Source organism: Emydura macquarii, unplaced genomic scaffold, assembly GCF_026122565.2.
Source record: "Emydura macquarii macquarii isolate MOO-44397 ecotype Brisbane River unplaced genomic scaffold, CSIRO-AGI_Emac_v2 contig_295, whole genome shotgun sequence".
Taxonomy (NCBI): domain Eukaryota; kingdom Metazoa; phylum Chordata; order Testudines; family Chelidae; genus Emydura; species Emydura macquarii.
In genome coordinates, this window is record NW_027130432.1 from 6,207,648 (window position 1) to 6,230,094 (window position 22,447).

Genomic DNA, 22,447 nt, shown 5'->3' on the forward strand with positions numbered 1-22,447 from the left:
AGACAATATTAGAGTAGTGTTTAGAAAGACTTGGGAAACTGGTAACTTTATCTGAGATATAAAATTACGTGATATCCTGGACAATGCTATTCTGCTAATTTTCAATGTCAAAGGAAAGAGTTTCAGCATGACACAATCATTAAGATCTTGTAGAGGGTTTGGTAAATTTGCTTGCATTCTTTTTGTGATGGTGGCAGTGGTGTTTCCAAAGAGGCTCAACTGAATTTTCTTAAAATTTAAACTTAAATAAAAGAAGAGAGAGCCACAGAAAAAATTTGAGTCAACAACTCTTTCTACGGTATTTAAAACAACAGATTTGACTTGTTTTTTGTTATTCTGATAGCTGTATCTCAGGTACAACTTGTGTTGACCTTTATTGGTTAAGAAGGCATAAATGCTGAGCAATATATGAAAAAATGGGTTGTATACCATCGTACTAAATTTTCTTGACCAATTTGATCTCTGATTTCAGTGGTGCTTTACAACACAGTTATATTAATAAATTCCAAAATAATTATTTTGGATTTCCGCTAGTATAAGTTCGACCAGTATTTGACCTACTGGGACATGTATAGAGTATAATTTTCACTTAGAGTACAGGAATGCATTTATAGCTCTAAATATTTTTAATTCATATGGTAGAGTATATTTATTCAGTAACAAAACAAACTTTCATAAAACTTTGGGGGCCAGTTTCTTGGCTGCACTGTGTTTACTCTTGGTGCAGCTGAGGAGAGTAAGGTGGGGAAAGATCTGCTCCCTTGATTTTGGTTGAAATGGCTGCCAATATATTTTAAATAAGCCTAGGACTTGCAATACTTTACAAAATATTAATCAGGCTTTGTTCATAAGACCATAGGCATATATAGTTCGTACAACCAGGGCCACATTCACAGCTGGTGTAAATCAGCCCAGCCCCACTGACTTCAAAAGAGCTATGTGATTTACACCAGGGGAGCAGGAGGCCCAAAGGTTTACAGTGACCTGAATAATTTTGCCATGTGATGTTTCCTATTATACATATGGGATATACTATCCCAGAAATCACTGGTCAGGCTATATATATTGTACACTCTGACTGAATAAAGACATTGGATCTATATTCCATATGAAAAAAGAATCACTCATCCAATTTTTTTTGATTTTTCAAGGTCATCTCTTCATTTGAGGGATTAATTCCATATGTCAAAGTGCTATGTCAGATATTGTTCTTTTTTACCACACAAGTAGGCAAGTTTTCTGTGGTTTACGTTGTGGTAGATACATGTTTCTTTGTTGTGTATCACTGTTAACTGGAACCATAAATGTCTATGAGGCCAATGCCCGTCTTTAATTTTTTTCTTTTGGGAATAAAAAGCCACATGTCTTTTTTAATACTAGTTATGTGATAAAGTTCTGTAGTTTCATGGTCTAATACAACTAGTTGGTTCAAACTCTGTAAGATATTTATAGAAAAAATGCACAATAATTTCCAAATACAGAGCCAAATCCTGGATCTAGTGAAGAATATGCCAGATCATCCATTGACTTCACTGGGATCAGGATTTGGCTACAACTTTTAAACCCTTCCTCTCTTCAGTTTAAAAAAATGGTGTGGGCTATATGATGAACATTCATGAGGATCCCCATACAATTCTGCCACTGTGCCTCTGTTCTGATGTGCAACTTGCTTCCTATTCTAGATCTAAGCCTCTCCAGAAAAGTTGTAATTTTGTATACACTGCTAAGATGGTCTGAGTAGATTTGAAAAGGATGGTATTTGCCACTTGAACTTCTTCCAACTCACAATAGCTGGTGCTGCCATCTTTTACTTTTAAGTATTGCCACAAATGCAGTTTGTCAGAGACTTTATCCAAGATAGTGATTGCTAGATGATGTGACTTTTTCTGAAACTGTGACTTTGCCTTTATGGCATCTGTGAAATAGGCATTGGCAGAATCATGCCAAGATGCTGCCAGGCTAGAAGTGAGTGATTTTAAATCCCACAGCTAACATGGGTTCACACCCACTGCTGAAGCTAACACATGGTATTTGGGCGTGGGAAGTGGGAGTTACACAAGGTTTCACTGTTAGACATGTCCTCTTTGAGATGAGATGTTAAACTGAAGTTCCTTTTTTGCATCTCTGATGGACAGGTAAAAGTTAGATTTCTTTGAACATAGACCTGGTGTCATTGCCTCTCTCTTTAAAGCAGATTCCGAGATTGTGTCTGAGTTATTACTGAGCACATAATGGCTGTTGCTTTGTTCACACAGTCATTTCACTCCGAGAATGTAACTCATAATTGTAAATAATGACACCCTCAATTTATAGTGTCCGCCTGCTGATTGTCAAGGTAGTCAGTCTTGAAAGTACAAACAAGTACTTTAGTGGCAGTTTATCAAGGAACAAAGTATAGTATGGTGAACAGAAGTAATTATCTGTACAGTTGTGAGTTACAGTACATCAATGCACAAGGTGTTACGGATTGAATTAATCACCTGATTGCTTAAAGGGATATTTGGTCAGTAGTAATTTACATTGAAGTAAATGATCTGGCAAAGCTGACTGAGTGCTGAGATGCTGACTGCGCTGAACCATTCTTGGCTTTCAAAGGGTGTTTTTACCTGGGCTTTGTATTTCAAGCAGCAGCACTGGGCTCCAGTGTTTGGAGTGATATGAAGTTTAGTGGTAGGATTTTGTTTGTGTGATGGTTAGGATCAGGTCCTATAACTTAAGCACATTAGGTGAATGCTAGTGTTTTACCACATCAGAGTGAAATGACAGCACAGTTGGTGGCTGGCTGGTACAAAAGAAAGGAAATATAGATCACCTACATAAGTGACATTTAGTAACCAATACCTTTAAATAGTTGACTGAGGAGCACAGGCTCACAAAATGTCAAATGGGTGCTGTTGGCCTTTTACTACCCAGTATTGACTATAAACCTAAAAATCAGCTTTCAGTCATTGTTTAAAGGACAACCCAAGGATGGGTGGATGTTAGACACAACAAGCCTGATTCCAGTCTCACACTGGTGTAAATCAGCAGCAAAAACAGAGAGAGATCAAAATCAGGCCAAAAGTTTGTGAGGGTTTTTTTTTATTTTAATTTTATTTTTAAATGTTCATATGTTTAGCGTTCTGGCCATTCAGTTACCCAGACTGCTTCCATATCTGAACTCAGTTTAGTTTTTTTATAAGGAAGTCTCCAATATAAAATTGCATCAGAGAAACTGTAGTAGCCAAAGATGAGACACAATTGTTAATCTAATATTCAAATCTGGTATGTGAATATTCACTGTCCTCAGCTACATTCAAGTAGATTTAGATTGGATCTTTGTGTGTCTGTCTGTTTTGGTGATTGTACTATAAATTCCATTTGTTGGAATTGTTGCATTTATCTCTATCTTATTTCATTTTATTCTAGGGCCTTAAATGTGAAACCTAATGATTTATATAACACACCTTTCACTTTTGTACTGAGTTTGCCCTCCTTAGCTTGTTAAAAACTTTCCAATATTTAATTTTTTTCCCCCTTCCATGCATCATTCTTTATTCATAGAAAGAGTGGGAAGTAGGAAGGCAGGTGTGAATGCCTCATTAACCCCTAGCTGATCCAAGAAAAGGTGTTATTAAACAGTTGCTTTGTTTTAATGAAGGAAGAAGGGGAGAGGCTCTGAATATAACTTCTAAGGATCTTAGGAAAATATTTAGCATATGCTTATTTCAGTGTGTGTCCGTAATGTGATATGAAGATAGCTACTATGCACTAATGTAGAAAAAATACTTTGTACTTATCTTTCAGAGGATCCCAAAAGGCTTGTTACAAAAAGAAGTCTTAGTATCCCACTTTTACAGATGAGTAAACAGATGGTGACATCATGGCCACTTAGAGGTTCCTTTGCAAAGTCAGGAGTCTCTGACTTTCAGTTTTTATTTTAGACATCGAGTAAATGCCTCCCTGCACTGTTTCTGAAGATCGGCTTGAAGACTAACATAATAGATAAAACATTGATTGACCTTTCATCTTTTTTTTAAACTAAGTATAGAGGCTAAATTGAGACACTAGGTAAAATGAATTTGGACCTTAGTTTGAGATCTCTGGTGAACAATAGTCCATATCATTAAACAAGCACATATGTCACAATTTGGCACAGTTGACACACTCCCCTCTAGAGGGACCAACTAATCCTGCACAAAATTAACTAGCTTACCACTAAACTTTACCTCTAAAACCTAGAAAATAATACAGCTCTTCTAGGTCACAAGTCACTAAGCAGTGCGGCGGTACTTGCAACATTCATGCTGTGCTAGTAAATGGTGCTGCCACAGTTTCCATTACTGCCTGTCAGTTAACCCCAAGATGTATTTAAAATGTGACCAGGGTGCCAAAGATTTAAATTAGATTTAATTTACATAGATCAAGGGGACAAATCAATATAATTAGTCAAAAATCAGATTTACTGAATTCACATTCTTGTCACAATGGACCATATTGTCACATTGATTTTTTTTTTTATTTTTAAAGCAGAGTACTTTATTGATTAATGACCCAGTATGATTTATTTCCTGGAACATTATGGTTGCCAGACTTTATAGGTATTGCCTTTTTAATGGAGGCGGCCAGAAAAACAACTACCATTGTGCCTTATTTTCAGCAGTGCTGAGCACCCAGAACTCCAGTTAAAGTCAGTGGAAGATACTAGTGCTTAACACAGCTGAAAATCAGTCCCAGACAAGCCTGACAAAATCATCTTGACACTTCAGACCTGGCTAAGGCTTTAAGAGCAATAAACTTTACTTGAACTTTATTAGGAAGGACATATGCTGTTAAACCTGAATACTAAGAAAAGTGGAACTACACTTATATCTTCCTTTCAAAACATTTAAGATTTACCTCAGTTAATGTCTTCTAATCCTGTTGATATGTTTTACCAATGGGGTTGTTTTAATATTGTATGTATAGCTTTTTTGTTTAAACAGCTTTTATTGAAATCAGTTACACATATCAAACAAACATTTAGTGTCAACTAAAACAACTTTCAGACTTTTGTAGCTGTTCTGTTTGTTAAAAGGTGTTCTCAGGTGAGGGCTCTAAGCCATTTTCATTATTGTTTCACCTTCACAGGTTGCCTTTGTTTGCTTCATCAGAGTTCAGAAAGAGTAAACAAAAGAATTCTTTGTGGTAACAGGTGAAGATTAAAGCAGCTTTGAGCCTCTGTGTGAAACATAACTACCATAACAAAGATAAATACAAAATTCTAAGAGACCAAAACTGTAAATCACTAATAATAAAAATTAAAAAAAAAACCTCAACAAAAAAAGCCAAATGAAAAACAGAGACTGGGAGGTGGGTACAACGTGAATGGAATGACGTTGCTTGAAGAATAATCAGTGTGTTATGCAGGCTTAATGATGTTTTATAACTACTGTAGTGGCAGTCTCTTAAAGGCAATGAACAAATATGGTATTAACAACAACTCACTCAGGTTTTCTATTGTGTGTTATGTGCCTAATGCCTCTGGAGTTGAAGGGATATGCAGCACATAATTATTTTTTTAAACACAGCTTTCTTGTCATTTTAGCTTCTTGAGGTTTGTCAGATCCTTCAGTGTCTCAGAGCATCGGCGCCAAGAGGTGCTTCAGCATAAACTCTGTTGGTGACATCCCATCTACTACAGAACTCTGCTGCAGCATAGAACTAGTCTTGTAGAGAGGTCATGAAAAGACCTTTTACTCCTGTAAATGGGGCATGCTTTATGAGTTCAAAAGTAGTTTATATTCCAAAGAATATAAAATAATCCTAAAAAATAAAACTTTTTTATATGAGCCTGTCAAGTCTGTCTGTATGCTTACGTGGAGTGCTGTGGTAGATGGAGAATCACTAGCATAATGTCTGCTGAGGCATCACTCTGAAAATCCCCCAGAATCTGTGACTTCAGGTGACCTGAAAAGCAGAGAACACTCTTTTTTTCCCCTCTTGTTGTGTGTATCATTCTGCACAGCTAGAATAAGAAATGTTTGTTTTTATGTAAATGAAGAATTGATCAAGGGAGCACAAATAATTGTTTTGTGGCCCCCAAGCAGTGAATGATAGACCTGATGGGTCAGAGGAATTGGTATTGGGAAATAGATCACTTCATCTCCCATTCAGATCCTCTGTGGCTAAAATTTATCATCTGACGGTAGTTTGGTGACCTATTTGAAATTATTTTACCGTCTCAGTATCAGTGTCTACATCATAAAAACGACCTCTGCAACTGGCATTAATGCATGCACTTCTTGGAAATCTTATCAGATTGGCCAAGGTTTTAAAGTTTATGGGGACTAAACTATTTTCTCACCCATAGTGGTGGTCTCAGTAAGTCAAGGGTTGAGGCATGTTTGTCTGTGAGGTGTGAGGAAAATTACACTATCTTTACAGTACCTCTTCTATAGGTGGAGAGAGGATTTGGGATTCCAGAGCTGTTAATCAGGCACTTTCTATAAGCACCATGGGGCTAATCTATAGCTAATTGAAATAAGTGGGAGGTTTTGCATTGACTATGGTGGGCTTTGGCACAGACTATAAATTCACATGAAAAAGAAAATTAAAAATAGCTTGAATTTCTGTGTGTAAAGTTGCCTTTGGAAACTTATTGGAGAAACTCTCCATGCCCCCATCTTATGAGTAGCAGCACAGATGTGAATAGATTCATATGTTTTTCCAAGGAATGAGCACAGATTATTTATGCCTCTTTAAATATCATTCATCTCTTCACAGGTTGAATTTGAGTGGCTTAGGCAGTTTTGGTTTCAGGGCAAACGCTATAAGAAGTGCACTGATTGGTGGTTTGAACCTATGGCAAAATTGGAAGAATTTTGGAAAAAGATGGAATTTATGGTAAGTACTAGTAAATAGTCTAAAGTGTCTTTAGCAATGGTAGTTGAATGGCTAGGAATGCTATGTCCTTTGAAAATATAACCCCATCCTTTCTACTAGGGATTTGCCCTGGTTGCCGCCATTGGTGGCCAGCCACTGATGTAGCTACACCATGCAATCCATGATGTCTTATTGCAAAATTGCTAAAAGACTCTGTATCAGCACAGCTTACCCTGGTTTCAAGTATTGCCTATCTACAAGAAGTTTTTGCATTGGCTATTGGCTGTACCTATGGCCAAGCCTACACATGTGGAAGGCTTTGCCAGTAGGGTATATTATACTGGTAAAGAGTTCCTAGTCCTTTGGCTGGTATAGTGTCTTCCAGCGCCGTGAGTAAAATAAGCTACAACTGCAAAAATGCAATTTGACTGGTATAACTGTGTCTACACCAGGGACTTTTGCCAGCACAGCACAGTTGGTCAGGGATCACACCACATCACACACCTGACTGACATAGCTATGTTGGCAAAACTTTGTAGTGCCTTGGACAAATCCCCATTGTAGACAGGGAGCCTGAATGTCTGTCTGAGTAGCTGTTAGACTTCAGTGGCATTAAATTTGGGCCTAATCCTGAGGGGAGCAGAGTACTGACAACTTATCCAGGGTAGTTATAGATAGAGTCCCCATGTTTGAAAAGTAACTTTCAATTTGAAAGTGTCTTCCTTCACCAACAATAGCAGATGACAATTCACACTATATACCATGACAGAAAAATGTTTTTGCCTACTGGAGTTCAAGTTCTACATTGTGAACTTTTTCTGCAACAACTGGTATCTCAAACACTCAAAACACTGCAGAAAACCAGAACATAGATGTTTGTGCTCCTAGCAGCTGCTGAAAGAAATCAGAGAGCACTAGATTTTATCAGTGAAAAAGAAAGTGATTTCTAACTATTTTATTTTTGAGAATGCATTTCTCTCTTATTTTTAAATCCACATTCACTCACATTCTGCTTATGTTTGTGGATCTCAAATGACTTATCATTTTTAAAAAAGGTTTTTAGTTTATTTTTCTTTGAAATAACAATCTACCTTTTTGTAACACAAAGGCTTAGTGAAGCAGACGCAAGATTGTTTGATTGTTATTTTATAACTATTGTGTGTTGAGAACATGGAAAAACAGCAAACTCAGGAATTCTCAAGGGCTAGGTTTTCTGCAATTGGTGTGACATTACCATGTGTCTCTAATTAGAAACATGGTGGCGTCAGTGTATCTCCTTTCAACAGGCCTCAGGATGATATTTATCAGCAAATTGAAGGTTTAGGCCAAGACAGAAGCTGCTTCTAATTTAAATTTTAAAAATCGCTTTAATGTTTTATGATTTCTAACACATTAATCACAATTAATTCCAGCTATTGAGGGAGACAGTAGAGAATTTTAATTGAGAAAGTCTGTTATTTTGTTAAGTCTATAAGTAAATTTGGTGCTTACTGTATTTGGGACCCAGAGGCAGCCTTTTAAGTTTTGTTCTTTCTCTCTATACCTGAAGCATGTACCACAGTCTTTTAAAAACTGACAGTAGGGGGCACTGTTGAGCTGTAGTTTTAATGCAGCAACAACACTAGGTTTGAGAAAATGCATAGAAATGTAGCATTAACTGTCAAGAATTATCCCTGTTGCTTTAAGTTAGCTGTAATCTCTAAGATTCCATAACACAGGAAATCAATTGTGGGTTAACAAATTCAACAGCAATTTAACATAAAAAGTACAGTGTTTTGGTGTACATTTGGATTCTATAGAAATAAGTTAAATCAAAACAATATTTCTGGAGGTACCTGCTGTTCTACAGTCAATATGTTTCTGTAAATTGTAATAATTTTAGCTGTATGATTATAAAAATAATTTCTAGTGTATATTTTAGAAAAAAAATCGAAATTCTAAATGTTTTGCTACTATTAATTTTGTCTGTACAGAAGCTCTACTAAGGTTTCCTCCTAAAAGGAAATACTTTAATAAGCAGTGTGTTTTTGTTTACCTCTGTGTGAGCTGTACAACTCTTGACATGCATGTTTACATGTATGTATCTAGGGTTTTACAAAAGCAGATCTTGGTCTCTTTGTTTTTATTTTACGTTTAAAGATGAATTAAGAAAAAATATTTTTTCCAAAACTGCTTCTAATTCTGCTAACTGTAATTGCTTCAATGTCACAACAAAATAATATTTCAAAAAGTTTAACCAAATGTCTCCAAATCTCAGTGCTCTACTTAATATTTTTACACATTATAGTAAGCACACAGTTTTATCAGAATGTTTATTCCTGGCATTTCTTTCCCTGAGGATAGTTTTACTCAGGGCTCACTCTTGTGATGTAAATGTTAAACCTTTCATTTGAATGACATTCTGATAAAACATCACATTTCCCCATAATATTACCTCATGAATTTATGAGCCATTAAATCCAAAGCAGGTTGACCAATCTTCACCTCCCTTCCTCCCCCCTTAAAAATATGAAGGCTATTCAAATGTTTGTATTTTTAAAAAAAAGGCTTCCAAGATTAACACATTATCATGTGCAACATCAGGATAAGTGCTCACTGAATTCAAAGAGAGAGTTACCATTTGAAAGGGACTTGTACAAGCTTTGCTTTCTGGGTAAAGAAAAGTCTGAAAAGCTGAAATCTCATGTGATGTGAAGAAGTCTTGCTGTAGCTGTTCTGAGATTCAGTGGAGAGACAATTTGTCTCTCAGGGTCTGATATCATGCAAACCTCACAAACTGACATTTATTTTACCTATAAAAATGTTTAACGCTGGGCCAAAGCTGTGGGAAAAGAAAGAATTAAAAATAAGGAAATGGGGAAATGTTACGACTTTGATATAAATCTGGTGAAGTAAAATGTAAATCACTGGAATGGTTTTGTTTGTGAAATGAAAAGTGAATAGACTTTGATTTTACACATGAATGACAAATCTTCAAGGTTTTTGTTAACATATCTAATGTTCCTTTAAAATATGAAGACACTAGTAGTGTTGTATGGTATAAATTGTATTTCCTGCTTTGACAGTCCATTTAGCAATGGAGCAACGTATTTATATAGCAGTTGGCCTTAATAACCTTTATTGACTTTAGTGGGTAAGAGCCAAGACTGGGCTTATTAAAATGTATCCGTTTCATTGCAGTATAAAATCACAACATATATAATTGTGTTAGGTAGGCTAGGCTCCATTTAATCCCACCCATTTATGTCGGAATTTGGCAAGAAGAGGAACATTATGGCACTAAAATACAGAAATGCAGAAGTGACTGGGGAATGTACTTAATAGCATAACTGTTAGGCCTTACTTGAAGGCATGAAACATACAGAAGTTAAGTGTAAGCTTTTGGTATTTAATTGTTAATAAAGTAGTCTAAGCTCAGGAAATCTCATACCATTTGTTTTACTATTTTGTCATGCTTAAACAGTTAATAATGCTTAAATGCAGCATACCATTCATTTTAATTTATAAATGTACTATACATATAGGAATGTATAAATTTTATGGGATTATAATGGATGAAGTGTCATTCCATGCAGTTTGGTATCTTTAAGCACAACTGTTTCATCTTAGAGTTTTGGGGATTTTTTTTAATACCAGTACAACTAATCATGTTGTTGTTGTTATCCTCAGAAACAACCTTCTATCATTTTTTACACTTAAGTTGAAATTGGAAAGCCAAAATATTTACTTGTTAAATCATTTTTCTTTGTTTCCTTTTTGAATACTGTTTCATTATTTGCTACTGTTGCCATATATGAAAATATTTCTGAGTTTCTACTGTAAGCCACCATTGTCAGGAGCTTATAGATTGACAATAAAAACTGAGTCTAGGTTGAAGCTTGAGATACAGGATCTCAGCCCAGGTTTAAATATGTATTAGCATAATAGAGTATATCAGTGCCAAAACAACTGATGATCTATAAGGAAAACAATGTGTGTTTTAAAAAGAAATCTTCTGAATTTTCAGATACTTTGACAGTTTTAAACAGCTAACATTAGATTCAAGAAGTTGACAGGTTGATTAGTTAATATCTCTTCAGGGCTTTGAAAACGTATAGTGTTATGTAAGTGCCAGATGTTATAAGTATCTGACTTCAACAGCCAAAAGTCACGAAATTTTGAGTGAAGGCTTCCCTAACTTTCCCATTGTGCTTAGATATTGCCATTGTCACAGTCCTGTGTTGGAGAGCTCAGACTGCCAGGTGATCATATTTGCCTACTGAGCTGCGAAACATGGCTACTTAAGGGACCGAATTTCAGCCATAACTACTGAATTTCTGGGCTCTTCTTATCTGCTTATACCAGACCCTTTAGTAAAGATTTTTTTTGCTAGGTTGATTTTTATGCATACCAGGATTGAAATGCTCATAGAAATTTACCCTTACTTTAAAAACTAATACTGAATTCTGGTGTTTTGTTAATTTATTTCCTTTTTCTATCCCACTAATTTCTTTGACTCTAGTATTTCCACTCCTCAGAAAAGAGAGCAGATTTAGCATCATTTACTGGAGAATCGCTAACAAAATTTTTAAAAAAATAGTTGTATATCACATCTTCCTGAAAATATATTTACAATTCTGAGAGAATTCAGACTTAAGCCTCCAAAACAAAATGTGTGCTGAAAGCGCAAAAGAGTGTGTTTATGATTCTCTTTGAAGTGTTTTTGCAACAGGATAAGGAAAATTTTAGAAACTGTCTGATAGTGTTCAGGGTAAATACTTAAACCCCTTTAGAGAATTTCACACACAGATACTGTGCAGTAGAAAAAAGGATACTTATGTTTCCTAAAGCTGCTACAGCCTACAGCTTTGTACTTAAAGACAGAGGTGTTGAATAGAATTCTACTGAGGATACATCCAGTGACAATATCTACAGGAACATCAGAGCAAACCAGTGGATAGCACTTTCTATTTTTAACCCTTACATGAGCTAGTTGAGATCTGAGCTCTGTTGGTATGAAGCACTTTAACATTTCTATTACAAACTGGGAATGTTGAGATGAAAAACCCTGTAATTCCTATGGTATACTTAAAAAAAACCAACCCTTGAAAACATTAGGGTTGGCATAACCCAGCAAACTCAAAGTTAAGGCCTGGTTGTCACAATTTCTGCACAATAGGTCATCAGATATGTGTCTCGGAGGGAGTTGGCACCATGGTGTGAGGTAAGTGTGTGCGCAGAGGGGAAGAAGGGTCACCTTCAGTTTTAAATTACCTGACTTCTTCTGGTTTGTGCTACAAATCTTAATGTTACTTAAATATGTACCTCTCTCTCTCACTCTCATATGTGCATTTATATACACATCCCAATTTTACAATCATGTAATTCATGGGATCTGATCTCTGTGCCCATATTGAGCACTGTAGACTTGAATGGTATTCTGTGCAGGCACAAGGGTCTGCTTGCACAAATCAAACTGCAGAATCTAGGTCAACATATCTGTGTGTGCATGTATACATCAGTTTCTTACAATTATTGTGAACTATGCTGGTCTCCTAACTAAAGAAATTATGCAAAGGCATAGATAGATATAAAGTATGTCTTCAGTGCCTTATACTGCCCCATTAGAGTCAATAGGAGTCATATCACTGACTTAAATGGGAGCAGAATCAGCCCTTAAATCATGAGGCTAGCATGGTTTTGTTAGTTTGACCATTTTAAACAGCTAACATTAGATTCAAGAATTTGTGTGTGTGTGTGTGTGTGTGTGTGTGTGTGTGTGTGTGTGTGTGTGTGTGTGTGTGTGTGTGTGTGTGTGTGTGTGTGTGTGTGTGTGTGTGTGTGTGTGTGTGTGTGTGTGTGAGAGAGAGAGAGAGAGAGAGACACTATGCTAATCTCTTGGATGAACACACATGCACCACAATGCATGATCTATCTTTGATTGATCAGCCATGTATTTACCTACTTTTAGAGGCTTATAATTTGTCTGTTGTGGTATTATTGTACTGTCACTTTTAATAGGCTGATTATTGATCCAAAAGCCCATCATGTGTTTTACAGAGACATTTCATTGTATAATTTTATAAATCTGATGAAAGTAGTGATAACATTTGCATGCTGAAAATATTTAACTTTTACTGAAAAAAGCAACACCCATGTGGTTGAAACTTTTTAAAATTAGACCAATTATTCAGTTTATTCTCTATATTCTTGAACTAAATGGCTATTAGTCTTGACTTACAGGGCAACAGGAATGATCAGAAATCACAAAACTTCTATTTTGTTTGTATTCATAACTGAAAAATGTGTGTGTGTAATATGTTAAAAGGTATGGTTTTGAGTTGAAACAAATTTCTGACCAGAGAAGTTTTTATTAGGACAAAGTTAGAAACTAAGGAAATAAATCAAATGAGTGTGATTAAAGTGTCATCATCTGCTGTAATTTTTTCACAGCACAGTTAATACTTATTAAACCTTTTTTTATTATTATTATTATTATTATTATTATTATTATTATTTATTTTACTGCTAGCTCCTTTTAATGATTTTACCACACTTTGTGTTGAGTGTTGCCATTCCTGTTCTGCCTGCTAAGGTCAAGTGAAAATTCTATTGCATGGACAGATATAGCTACATTTTACTCATACTTTGTAAAGGTGGATGTGAGCAAAAGAGAAGATGCTTTTCTAGCAGTCACTATTTCCAGGATTTGGTGCTGCTCCTATTCTGTCTGATCACCAATCCCCTCTCTTATTAGCAAAATCATAGTTGAAGAACTCTTTTTGTGCCTACCATAATTTTTCCAGAATTTCACTTCACAGCCCTCTTTTTACAGATAAGGAAACGGAAGCTCAAAATAATTTAGTGACTTACCATGAAAAAGCACTGTGGTCTAGTAATGAGAGTCAAGAAATCTGGATTCTTCTAACCCTAGTTCTGTCACTGAATTTGTGTAATCCAAGCAAGTAATTTAAACGTGACTTTCAAAATTGGCTGCCCAAGTAAAAATGTCTGTGTATAAAATAGGTATTTAAATGCCAAACTTTAAGCACGGTCCTCAGCCTCAGTTTCTGCATTTGATTTTTACCATAACTAAAAATATACAGAAATTATGGTAGCTGTGAAAGACTATTATCTTGCCACTGAGAGGAAGATTTGAGTCAGTGGAGATCTGTGTGGGCATGAGGTTTACCCACATGGATCCAGTTGTAGAATAAGGGCCAGCAGTGACAAGTTCCGCATCAAAAGGACTGTGCATATGGGTGAAGTTCTGCCCGTGTGAATCTAATTGCAGGAGCTAGTCCCATATGGCATAACCTGATCATTCCCCATATGAAATCTAGGGATCCATTTAAATTTCCAGTCCTAGCTCTTATGAGCTCTTGGGCAAGACTTTTCTGCACTTTTCATTTATTTTGCTTACTACACACACTTCCGTTTAGTAATCCTGAAGCTGTAGTCTCAATAAAATGCAGCTTATCTATTTAATGTTTACCACTCTGCAGCGAGAAAGTAATTATTGGCTTTTCTCAAATGTCTCTACTTAACATCGGGTTTTGGCAGCCCTCCTTAGACCACCGGTAAATCTGAACTCTAAATAATTCTCACAGCAGAAGCTTTATATTAAAGTTTAAGCATAACAAATCTTCTTAAGTTGTTTTCTGTGTAATAATCTGATTGTTTATCACAATTGGACTAAGTGTCATCCCTTTGCATAGGACTCATTTTGAATCTTTTAAAAATAATAATGGAGTGGTTTAGAGACCAGTGGCAATGGACCAATTCAGACCTGCGGTAAATAAGAACGGTGTCAATGGAGTTACACCAGTGATGCATTTCCCCAGTATCTAGCAGATGACATTCAGCATTGTTAATACCTAAGGGAAATTGTGACAATTTGTGTTGCTTAGATGTTTAGAATCAATATAGTTATGCAATAGCTAACGACTCAGATTTACATATGTATGTTTAATAACATTTTGGCCTTATATATCATGCTAATTGATAAAGCCTTGCAATATGCCTGTGAGCATGATAAGTAGCAGTATGGCCATTTTGCAGATGACTTTGTGGGTCACAGTTTGGATAAGTGAATTGTACAAGCTCACATAGTAATTCAATAGCAGAGAAAGCAATAGTACTTAGATTGTCCTGTTACCCATTGCACGGCTTTAAATATTAGGCCTCATCTTTTGTCCTGTTTCACATTTCTGTCTGGTGAAATAGTAGTTCCTAGACTCCAGGTATCAGGTCTGTATGATGTACATCTTTGCACAAAAATAAAGAATGAGCACCTTGTTTCACTATGATGAGATATGTCAATGGAGAAGGATTTGGATGGGAAATGTTTTTCCACAGAGGTCTCTCTGTGCCTCCTGGAGTTCTCAGGTGCACAGAGGAGAGCACCCATTTGAAAACATTTATCAGGGATAGCTTTTTACCCTCTGTGCATCAGCCATCTCTTCATGGGGAATGGGACAGAGCCATGGCATTACCTCCTTTGTGGTGTGTGCTCTCTCAAGACAGAGGGGATGGAGCAAAACACAGGCTTTGTAACTCTGTATGGTGCTTACATGGACGCACAGTGGGAGGGGTACAAGGAGCCCTGACCCTAAATTAGTCTGAGACTTCATACTGTTTTTGGAAGGCTTAAACATTCACTGATGATAATAAATAATATTTTGCATTTATATGGGTCTTCTCTGGTTACTCCTGTGCAAAATGTTCATTAGTGCAGCAGCACAGTAATTGACATGATCTCTCTAAAGCTAAGCTTACTACCCTATTATAATTTTGATGATGTTCAAAAAATGTGGAAACTGTTCACCTTCAACTAGATCTCATGTGTTTATAGATACATACATATTATATATAAATAAATCTATATAGATAATTGTCAACCCTACATTATTGTAATTTATCTAAGGATCTGTGTCAATCAAAAACTCATAGATTGCATGAACCTTGTTTAAAAAAAATGGAGGCTGAAAAGATTGAGAAATCACTGCTGAAAGCTCATCATACTGATGAAAACATTTATCTAAAGAAACCAAACAAACAAGAAAACCAACTAGACCCCTGGTTTCTCTAAAAAAAAGTTAGTGTAAAACCAGAATAAAAGGGCTGGTTTCTCAACTCTTTTTTTCATTTGCTTTTCATCTTTTAGATTTTCTTGTTAAATGTAAAATATTGTAATTGAATCACAGTATTAAATGGCTTTTCTGACAAAACAGCAGATTTGGACTTTTTACTGCTAGTTTCAAAAGTAATATATAGAGAGAGCACAGAGACAAAAATTGAGCACATAGATGTATAATCCCAAAGGAATAAACTGACTTTTGCTAGACAAGCTGAAAGCTGATTAAAATATTTCTCATCCTTTGGGTATGCAACAGCTTTTGATGATGGAGAGTGTATTAATATTCAGCTTAGCTGCTTGTCGACACTTCAGACAGGTCCCAGGAAAGAATCTGAAATTGACCAGGTTTTCTCACTGTGCCAGAAATCTTTCTGAGACACAGAGCAGCACCCTTGTACTAGCAGAAGCAAAGATAAGCATTTTGTGTTCCTATTTAGCTATTTTTTTTGTTTGACTAGAAAATTGCTTTTAGACATTTTGAAAGGTTTAAAGAATTGTTTTAACAATGTGAACTCATTTGATGCAGCAATGGCAAGAAATTGAACTAAATTTAGCTGACAACAAAGATGCTGTTATTGTCTATTACATTTAAATCTCTTTGTATGAGTTGTTTGCAAATATACTGACTTCAATGATGATATCAGAGACTTAACTATACAATAATTGCAGTGAGAATAGTCCCAGAGATGTGGGCTTTTTTGGGTACTAGTCTCTCAGTTTAGGCTATTCCTTTATAGCACAGTAGCTACCTTTAAGGCAAGAATGGAGTCTAAGCAGCTGCTCTATCAGCTGATACTTCTGCAGCTCTTTTGCAGGCAGGCTGACATGGGGTGTTGGCTTCTTCCCCCATCTTCTGTGACTGAATATATACCATATCTTTGCAAAACATGTAATGTGCTGCACGAGGCGCCTTTAGGATGGCTCCAGGGCTAAATATTTCCTGTAACAGGTGAAAGAAGAAGGCTTAATCAGCTTAGTTAACTTAATTAAGCTGTGATTTTTCTTGTGGAACTGCCTAAAGTATAATACATTTATAAACATAGTTACATAGTTAAATGAAATGGTTTTTGTAGTAGGTTTGAAAAATGTTGAAATAGATGAAATTTTCCAGTAAATGGACATGATTTAAAAGCAGATGTATTTTACTGAGGCTGTCAGTAGATTTTAATAATCAGGATTTAGAGACATTTAAAATTGAGAGGCTTCATTTATTAAGACTTCAGCCCACTGTATTTTGAGACCATCTCTTCCCCTTTCCCTCCCAATCTCACCATTGTCGTATGGAGACAACTTGCCATTTGTGGATCTTACCCTTCCTCTGTGCAATTAGAAGAGTCAGTGGATTCTGTGGCACTATCCTACCCTGTTTCTGGACTTGTTGGGTAGAAGATGCACTGTTGTAGTATAATCAAGAGGATGTGCATTCTTTCTCCCGCAGTCCTTCCTGGTCATCACTACTAACTGTGATAATAAGGTGAATGTAGTTTGAGCTGAACCATTCGCCATGCCAGGAAACCCCTTTTTAAAATGGAGTCTGAGTGTATCCTGGGGGAGCTTTGGCTTTATGGCTCCAGTGAAACCCAACCTGCTAGAGAGCTGGGGAAAGCAGTTTAATTAGGACACCCACCCAGTATTCAGGGCTTCTACCCCAGGGCTATTCCTGACTTGACTTGAACCATGAACTGTAATGAAATAAATATGGAGTAAAACAAAGAATATAAAAAACCCAACAACAATGAAAACCCCACTTACTATAAATGTATGGAAATCCTGTACTGAATGTGTTTGTATACACTAATATTTTTTCTGTTTGTTGTTTTCAGAAGGCCACCTTTATTCCTTGCCAGTTTATATAAGTAAATAATTAAATACCAACATACCTATAAATACAGTTCATGGCAAACAAATGCTCACATGCATTTTACCTTTGATTATGAGCTACCTAAGATACAGATAAGCTGCTCCTTTTGTAACATCTGCCACGTCATAAACCAGTTAAAGATAAGTTTTGTCATGTTAGCATCCAACCAGCAGAGGGAACTAAGATATACATATAAACAGACAGAGGAAACTGTTGTTGCACAACTGTTAAGCAGATGTTAAATGCTAGGAGAATGTATTTGATATGATTTTTTTCCTCCATTCTTTTGCCGTCTGAAGGATTTGGTTACTCTTAGACTTCTGAAGTCTCTCCATCATGTGAAATTAACCTATCATCTGTCTCATTGAATTTTTATCTGTATAGGTGTATAAAATAGAGCAGATAATATAGAATTGTTTCAATCCTTGACGGGTGTTGGGGTGCTAGTGATTTTTCTGGATTTTTTTTTACAAGCTATTATTGTAGGTATTTGTTCTTTAATAAAAATCTCATTCAGGATTCTTCTGTGAACTCAGTTTAATCCTGTGTTTAAATTGCCACTATTTTTTTTTTTGCTATGGAAATATTATATGTCACAAATTCACTGCAGAACCAAATGAGTATTGTATAGGAGGAAGGAATCCATTGTTAAGACAACAAATATCTTTGGTAATTAGCCAAAGTGGCAAGGGAAGTTATTTAAAATACGTTGAAAGGTAATGGATTTTAAAGTAATAAAGATGTAACCGAATGTTTTCCCCAGTGCAAAAGTCTTTCAATAACATTATGTAAACATAGTTTTTAGTGTTTTAAAATGATATATATGCTTGTAATAATGTGTGAATTATTTTGAGACAGAGCGTAAGGGAGAGAGAAAATATGTATGTTCATACATTTAAGTATTAAGCTGTCCTCCATAATGCTGTGACTTACTGAATGCTTCTGAACTGGTACAATGTCAGTTTCTCATCTTAGTAACCTCCCTCTTCATGTGCATAATTCTATGGGAGACACTAGCATTTCTTGATTATATAGGGTGTTATAATTTCCTGATGATTGGTTATATTATTTATAATGCAATGAGTATCCTTTGGCAATTAACACCCTATTTGAGTCACCCAGGGTCAAAGGTGACTTTTTCATCAAGCAGTTAGTGAGTTTTTCCTCCTTTTATATCTGGTTTTTTTCCACTGAAGTTTTTGTGTTTTCTGTTTTATTTGAAAATGACTGTACCTTTATTTTTCTTGTTGTCTGTTTCCTTAAGGACCCAATCCTGTCTGTGCTAAGGTCAGTAGAAGTGGGAGCACAATAAGGCCCTGTTTATTGTTTGTAACATGTAGCTACTTCAGTAGTCCATGCTAATAAGTCCTCCTCTCTCCACCAGTGATAGACAGGCAGAGGATGATTTGGAAGCAACAAAAATTTCCCATCAAAAGGGGTCATTGCTGCTAGTGTATGCAGGAACCACTTCCTGCTCTACATCTATAAGAGCTACTTTTAAAGAAAATGCCTGGAATACAGCAAAAATAAATAAAAGGGCTTTTATCAGCTGTTCTGACTGAAAGAGCCCTTTTATAACCTGTAACTAGTCCTTGCAGAGACAACAGTTTTATAGGCATTAACTTCCAGGCTGCAGAGCCTAGTAACATAGGTACCTCCTCACCTTGTCCAAACCAGCTGTATGAACTTCAGTTTTCTGATGGGGCATAAAGAGGAAAGGTAAAAACCTCTGTGTTGGCTTCTTCTTGTATGGCTGCCATTGAGACAAGTACTAGTAATGGGGGATTTGATTACTAGAAATATAGGTAGACCAAGAGAACTGCATGGTGAATTGCCTGCCGGGTGCAAAGGTTGCAGACCGCTCGAGATGTCTAGACAGACTTATGTGCACTGTGGGGGAGGAGCTGGTGGTCGTGGTACATGTAGGTACCAATGATATAGGGAAAGGTAGGAGAGAGCTTCTGGAGGCCAAATTAAGACTGCGAGGTCAGAGATTAAAGTCCAGGATCTCAATGATAACGTTCTCTGAAATGCTTACAGTTCCATGCTCAAAGCCAATTAGACAGACAAAACTTCAAGGTCTTAATGTGTGGATAAAGATGATGGTGTTGGGAGGAGGGATTTAGGTTTATTAGAAACTGGGGAACCTTTGGGAACTGAAGGAGTCTCTACAGGGGATGGCCTCCACCTGGACCAAAATGGAACCAGATTACTGGCATGTAAACTTAAATAGGTCATAGAGACATTTTTAAACTATGGGTTGAGGAAAGCCAACGGGTGTGGAGGAGCATGTGGTTTGGACAAACACATCCTTTAGGGAAGGATTTTATTAAAGGTGATATTCTATATCCCAGTAAAGAAGAGAGGATAGAAGTTGATAAAGTATAGGTAGGAACAGAAAAGAAACAAATGAAAAAGAGTTCCATTCAATTACATCACATGAAGGCAGATGACTAAATATTGACAAATTTTATAAGTGCCTGTAAGAAGTCTAAATACTGAAATGGGTGAACTTGAGTGCCCGGTCCTGGATGAGGATATTAATATAATAGGTATATCAGAAACTTGATAGAATGATTATAATCATGGAACATGGTGATAGTGAGGTACAAAATATATAGGAATGGCAAAGTAGTTCGCACTGGTGGGAGAGTGGCACTGTATGTGAAAGAAAGCTCTATTGATAGAAATTCCATGTTTGAACAATAAGAGTATAACAGTTGGAATATACTCTGATCACCTGACCAAGATTGTGACAGTGATTGTGAAATGATCAGGGAGATTAGAGAGGCAACAAAAATAGAAAAGCCAATAATAATTGGGGATTTCAATTATCCCCATATTGACTGGGAACATATCACCTCAGGATGGGATGCAAAGTAAAATTTCTAGACACCGTTAATGAATGCTTCTTGGAACAGCTAGTCCTGGAACCCACAAGACAATTCTTGATTTAGTCCTAAGTGGCACAGAGGATCTGGTCCAAAAGGCAAATATAACTGAACCACTTGGTAATAGTGACCATAGTGTAATTAAATTTAACATCCTTGTAATGGGGAAATACTAAAGAAACCACTACAGTAGCATTTAATTTAAAAAGGAGAAACTACACAAAAATGAGGCCAGTTAACAGAAATTAAAAGGAGCAGTCACAAAAGTTGTATGCTTGCAAGCTACATGAAAACTTTTTTTAAAACACTGTAATAAAGGTTCAAACTAAATTTATACCCCAGATAAAAAAAAAAACACGAGAGGACCAAAAGACCCCCATGGCTAAACAACAGAGTAAAAGAGGAGGTTAGAGACAAAAACACACGATTTAAAAATTGGAAGTCATATCCTATTGCGGAAAATAGAAAGAAGCATAAAGTCTGGCAAGTCAAGTATAAAAGTATAATTAGGCAGGCCGAAAAGGAATTTGAAGAGGAACTAGCAAAAGACAAAAAACTAACAGCAATTTTTTTAAAAGTACATCAGAAGCAGGAAACCTGCCAAACAATTAGTGCAGTCACTGGACAATTAAGGTGCCAAAGGAGTACTCAAGGAAGACAAGGTTGTTACAGAGAAGTTAAATTAATTCTTTCCATCTGTCTTTACTGCAGAGAATGTGAGGGACATTCCCACACCATTCTTTTTAGGTGATAAATCTGAGGAACAGTTTTGGAACAAATTGACAAATTAAAAAGTAATAAGTCACCAGGACCTGATGGCATGGACCCAAGAGTTCTGAAGGAACTCAAATGTGAAAGTGCAGAACTACTAATTGTGGTATGTAACCTCTGTACTAGATGACTGGCAGCCTCTGTACTAGATGACTGGCAGATAGCTAATGTGACATGATTCTTAAAAAAGGCCATCCTGGCAATTACAGGCTGCTAAGCCTGACTTCAGTACCAGGCAAATTGGTTGAAACTATAGTAAAGGAAAGAATTATCAGACACATAGATGAACAGGATATGTTGGGGAAGAGTGAACATGGCTTTGTAAAGGGAAATCATGCCTCGCCAATCTATTAGAATTCTTTGAGGAGGTCAACAAGCATGTGAACAATTGGACATAGTGTACTTGGACTTTCAGAAAGCCTTTGACAAAGTCCCATGCCAAAGACTCTTAAGCAAAGTACAGAGGATGGTCACAAACAGGATTGGGGTATAGAATAGCTTCTGTATGAGGAGAGATAAATAAGATAGGGACTTTTCAGCTTGAAAAAGAGATGACAGGGAGGATATGATAGAGGTCTGTAACATCATGAATGGTGTGGAGAAAGTGAATAAGGAAGTATTATTTATCCCTTCACATAACACATGAACCAATTTAATAGGCAGTAGGTTTACAACAAACAATAGGAAATACTTCTTCACACAACACACAGTCAAACTGTGGAACTTGCTGCCGTAGGATGTTATGAATGCCAAAAGCATAAGTGGGATCAATAAAGAATCAGATAAGTTCATGAAGTACGGATCCATCAATGGCTATTAGCCAAGATGGTCAGGGACTAAACCCATGACTCTGAATGTCCCCAAAACCTCTTGACTGCTAGAATCTGGGACTGGACAACAGGGGTGGATCACTTGACAAATTGTCCTGTTTTGTTCTCTCCTTCTGAAGCATCTGGCATCAGC

The 22,447-nt window shown here is 36.4% G+C and overlaps 1 protein-coding gene across 7 annotated transcripts in view; it reads left to right on the forward strand.

Annotated features, from left to right (window-relative positions):
- FTO (FTO alpha-ketoglutarate dependent dioxygenase) overlaps nucleotides 1–22,447 on the forward strand; it is a 308,286-nt gene that overhangs the window by 100,601 nt on the left and 185,238 nt on the right. For 6 of the 7 annotated variants that reach the window (XR_010920365.1, XM_067551224.1, XM_067551252.1 and 3 more), the window contains one exon: nucleotides 6,745–6,864. The exons of the other annotated variant lie outside the window; for it this stretch is intronic. Coding sequence is in view for 5 of the 6 variants with exons in the window: in XM_067551224.1 (XP_067407325.1) it covers nucleotides 6,745–6,864 (120 nt within the window). In the remaining variant the exon portion in view is untranslated. The remainder of the gene's footprint in view (nucleotides 1–6,744; nucleotides 6,865–22,447) is intronic. 7 annotated transcript variants of the gene reach the window in all.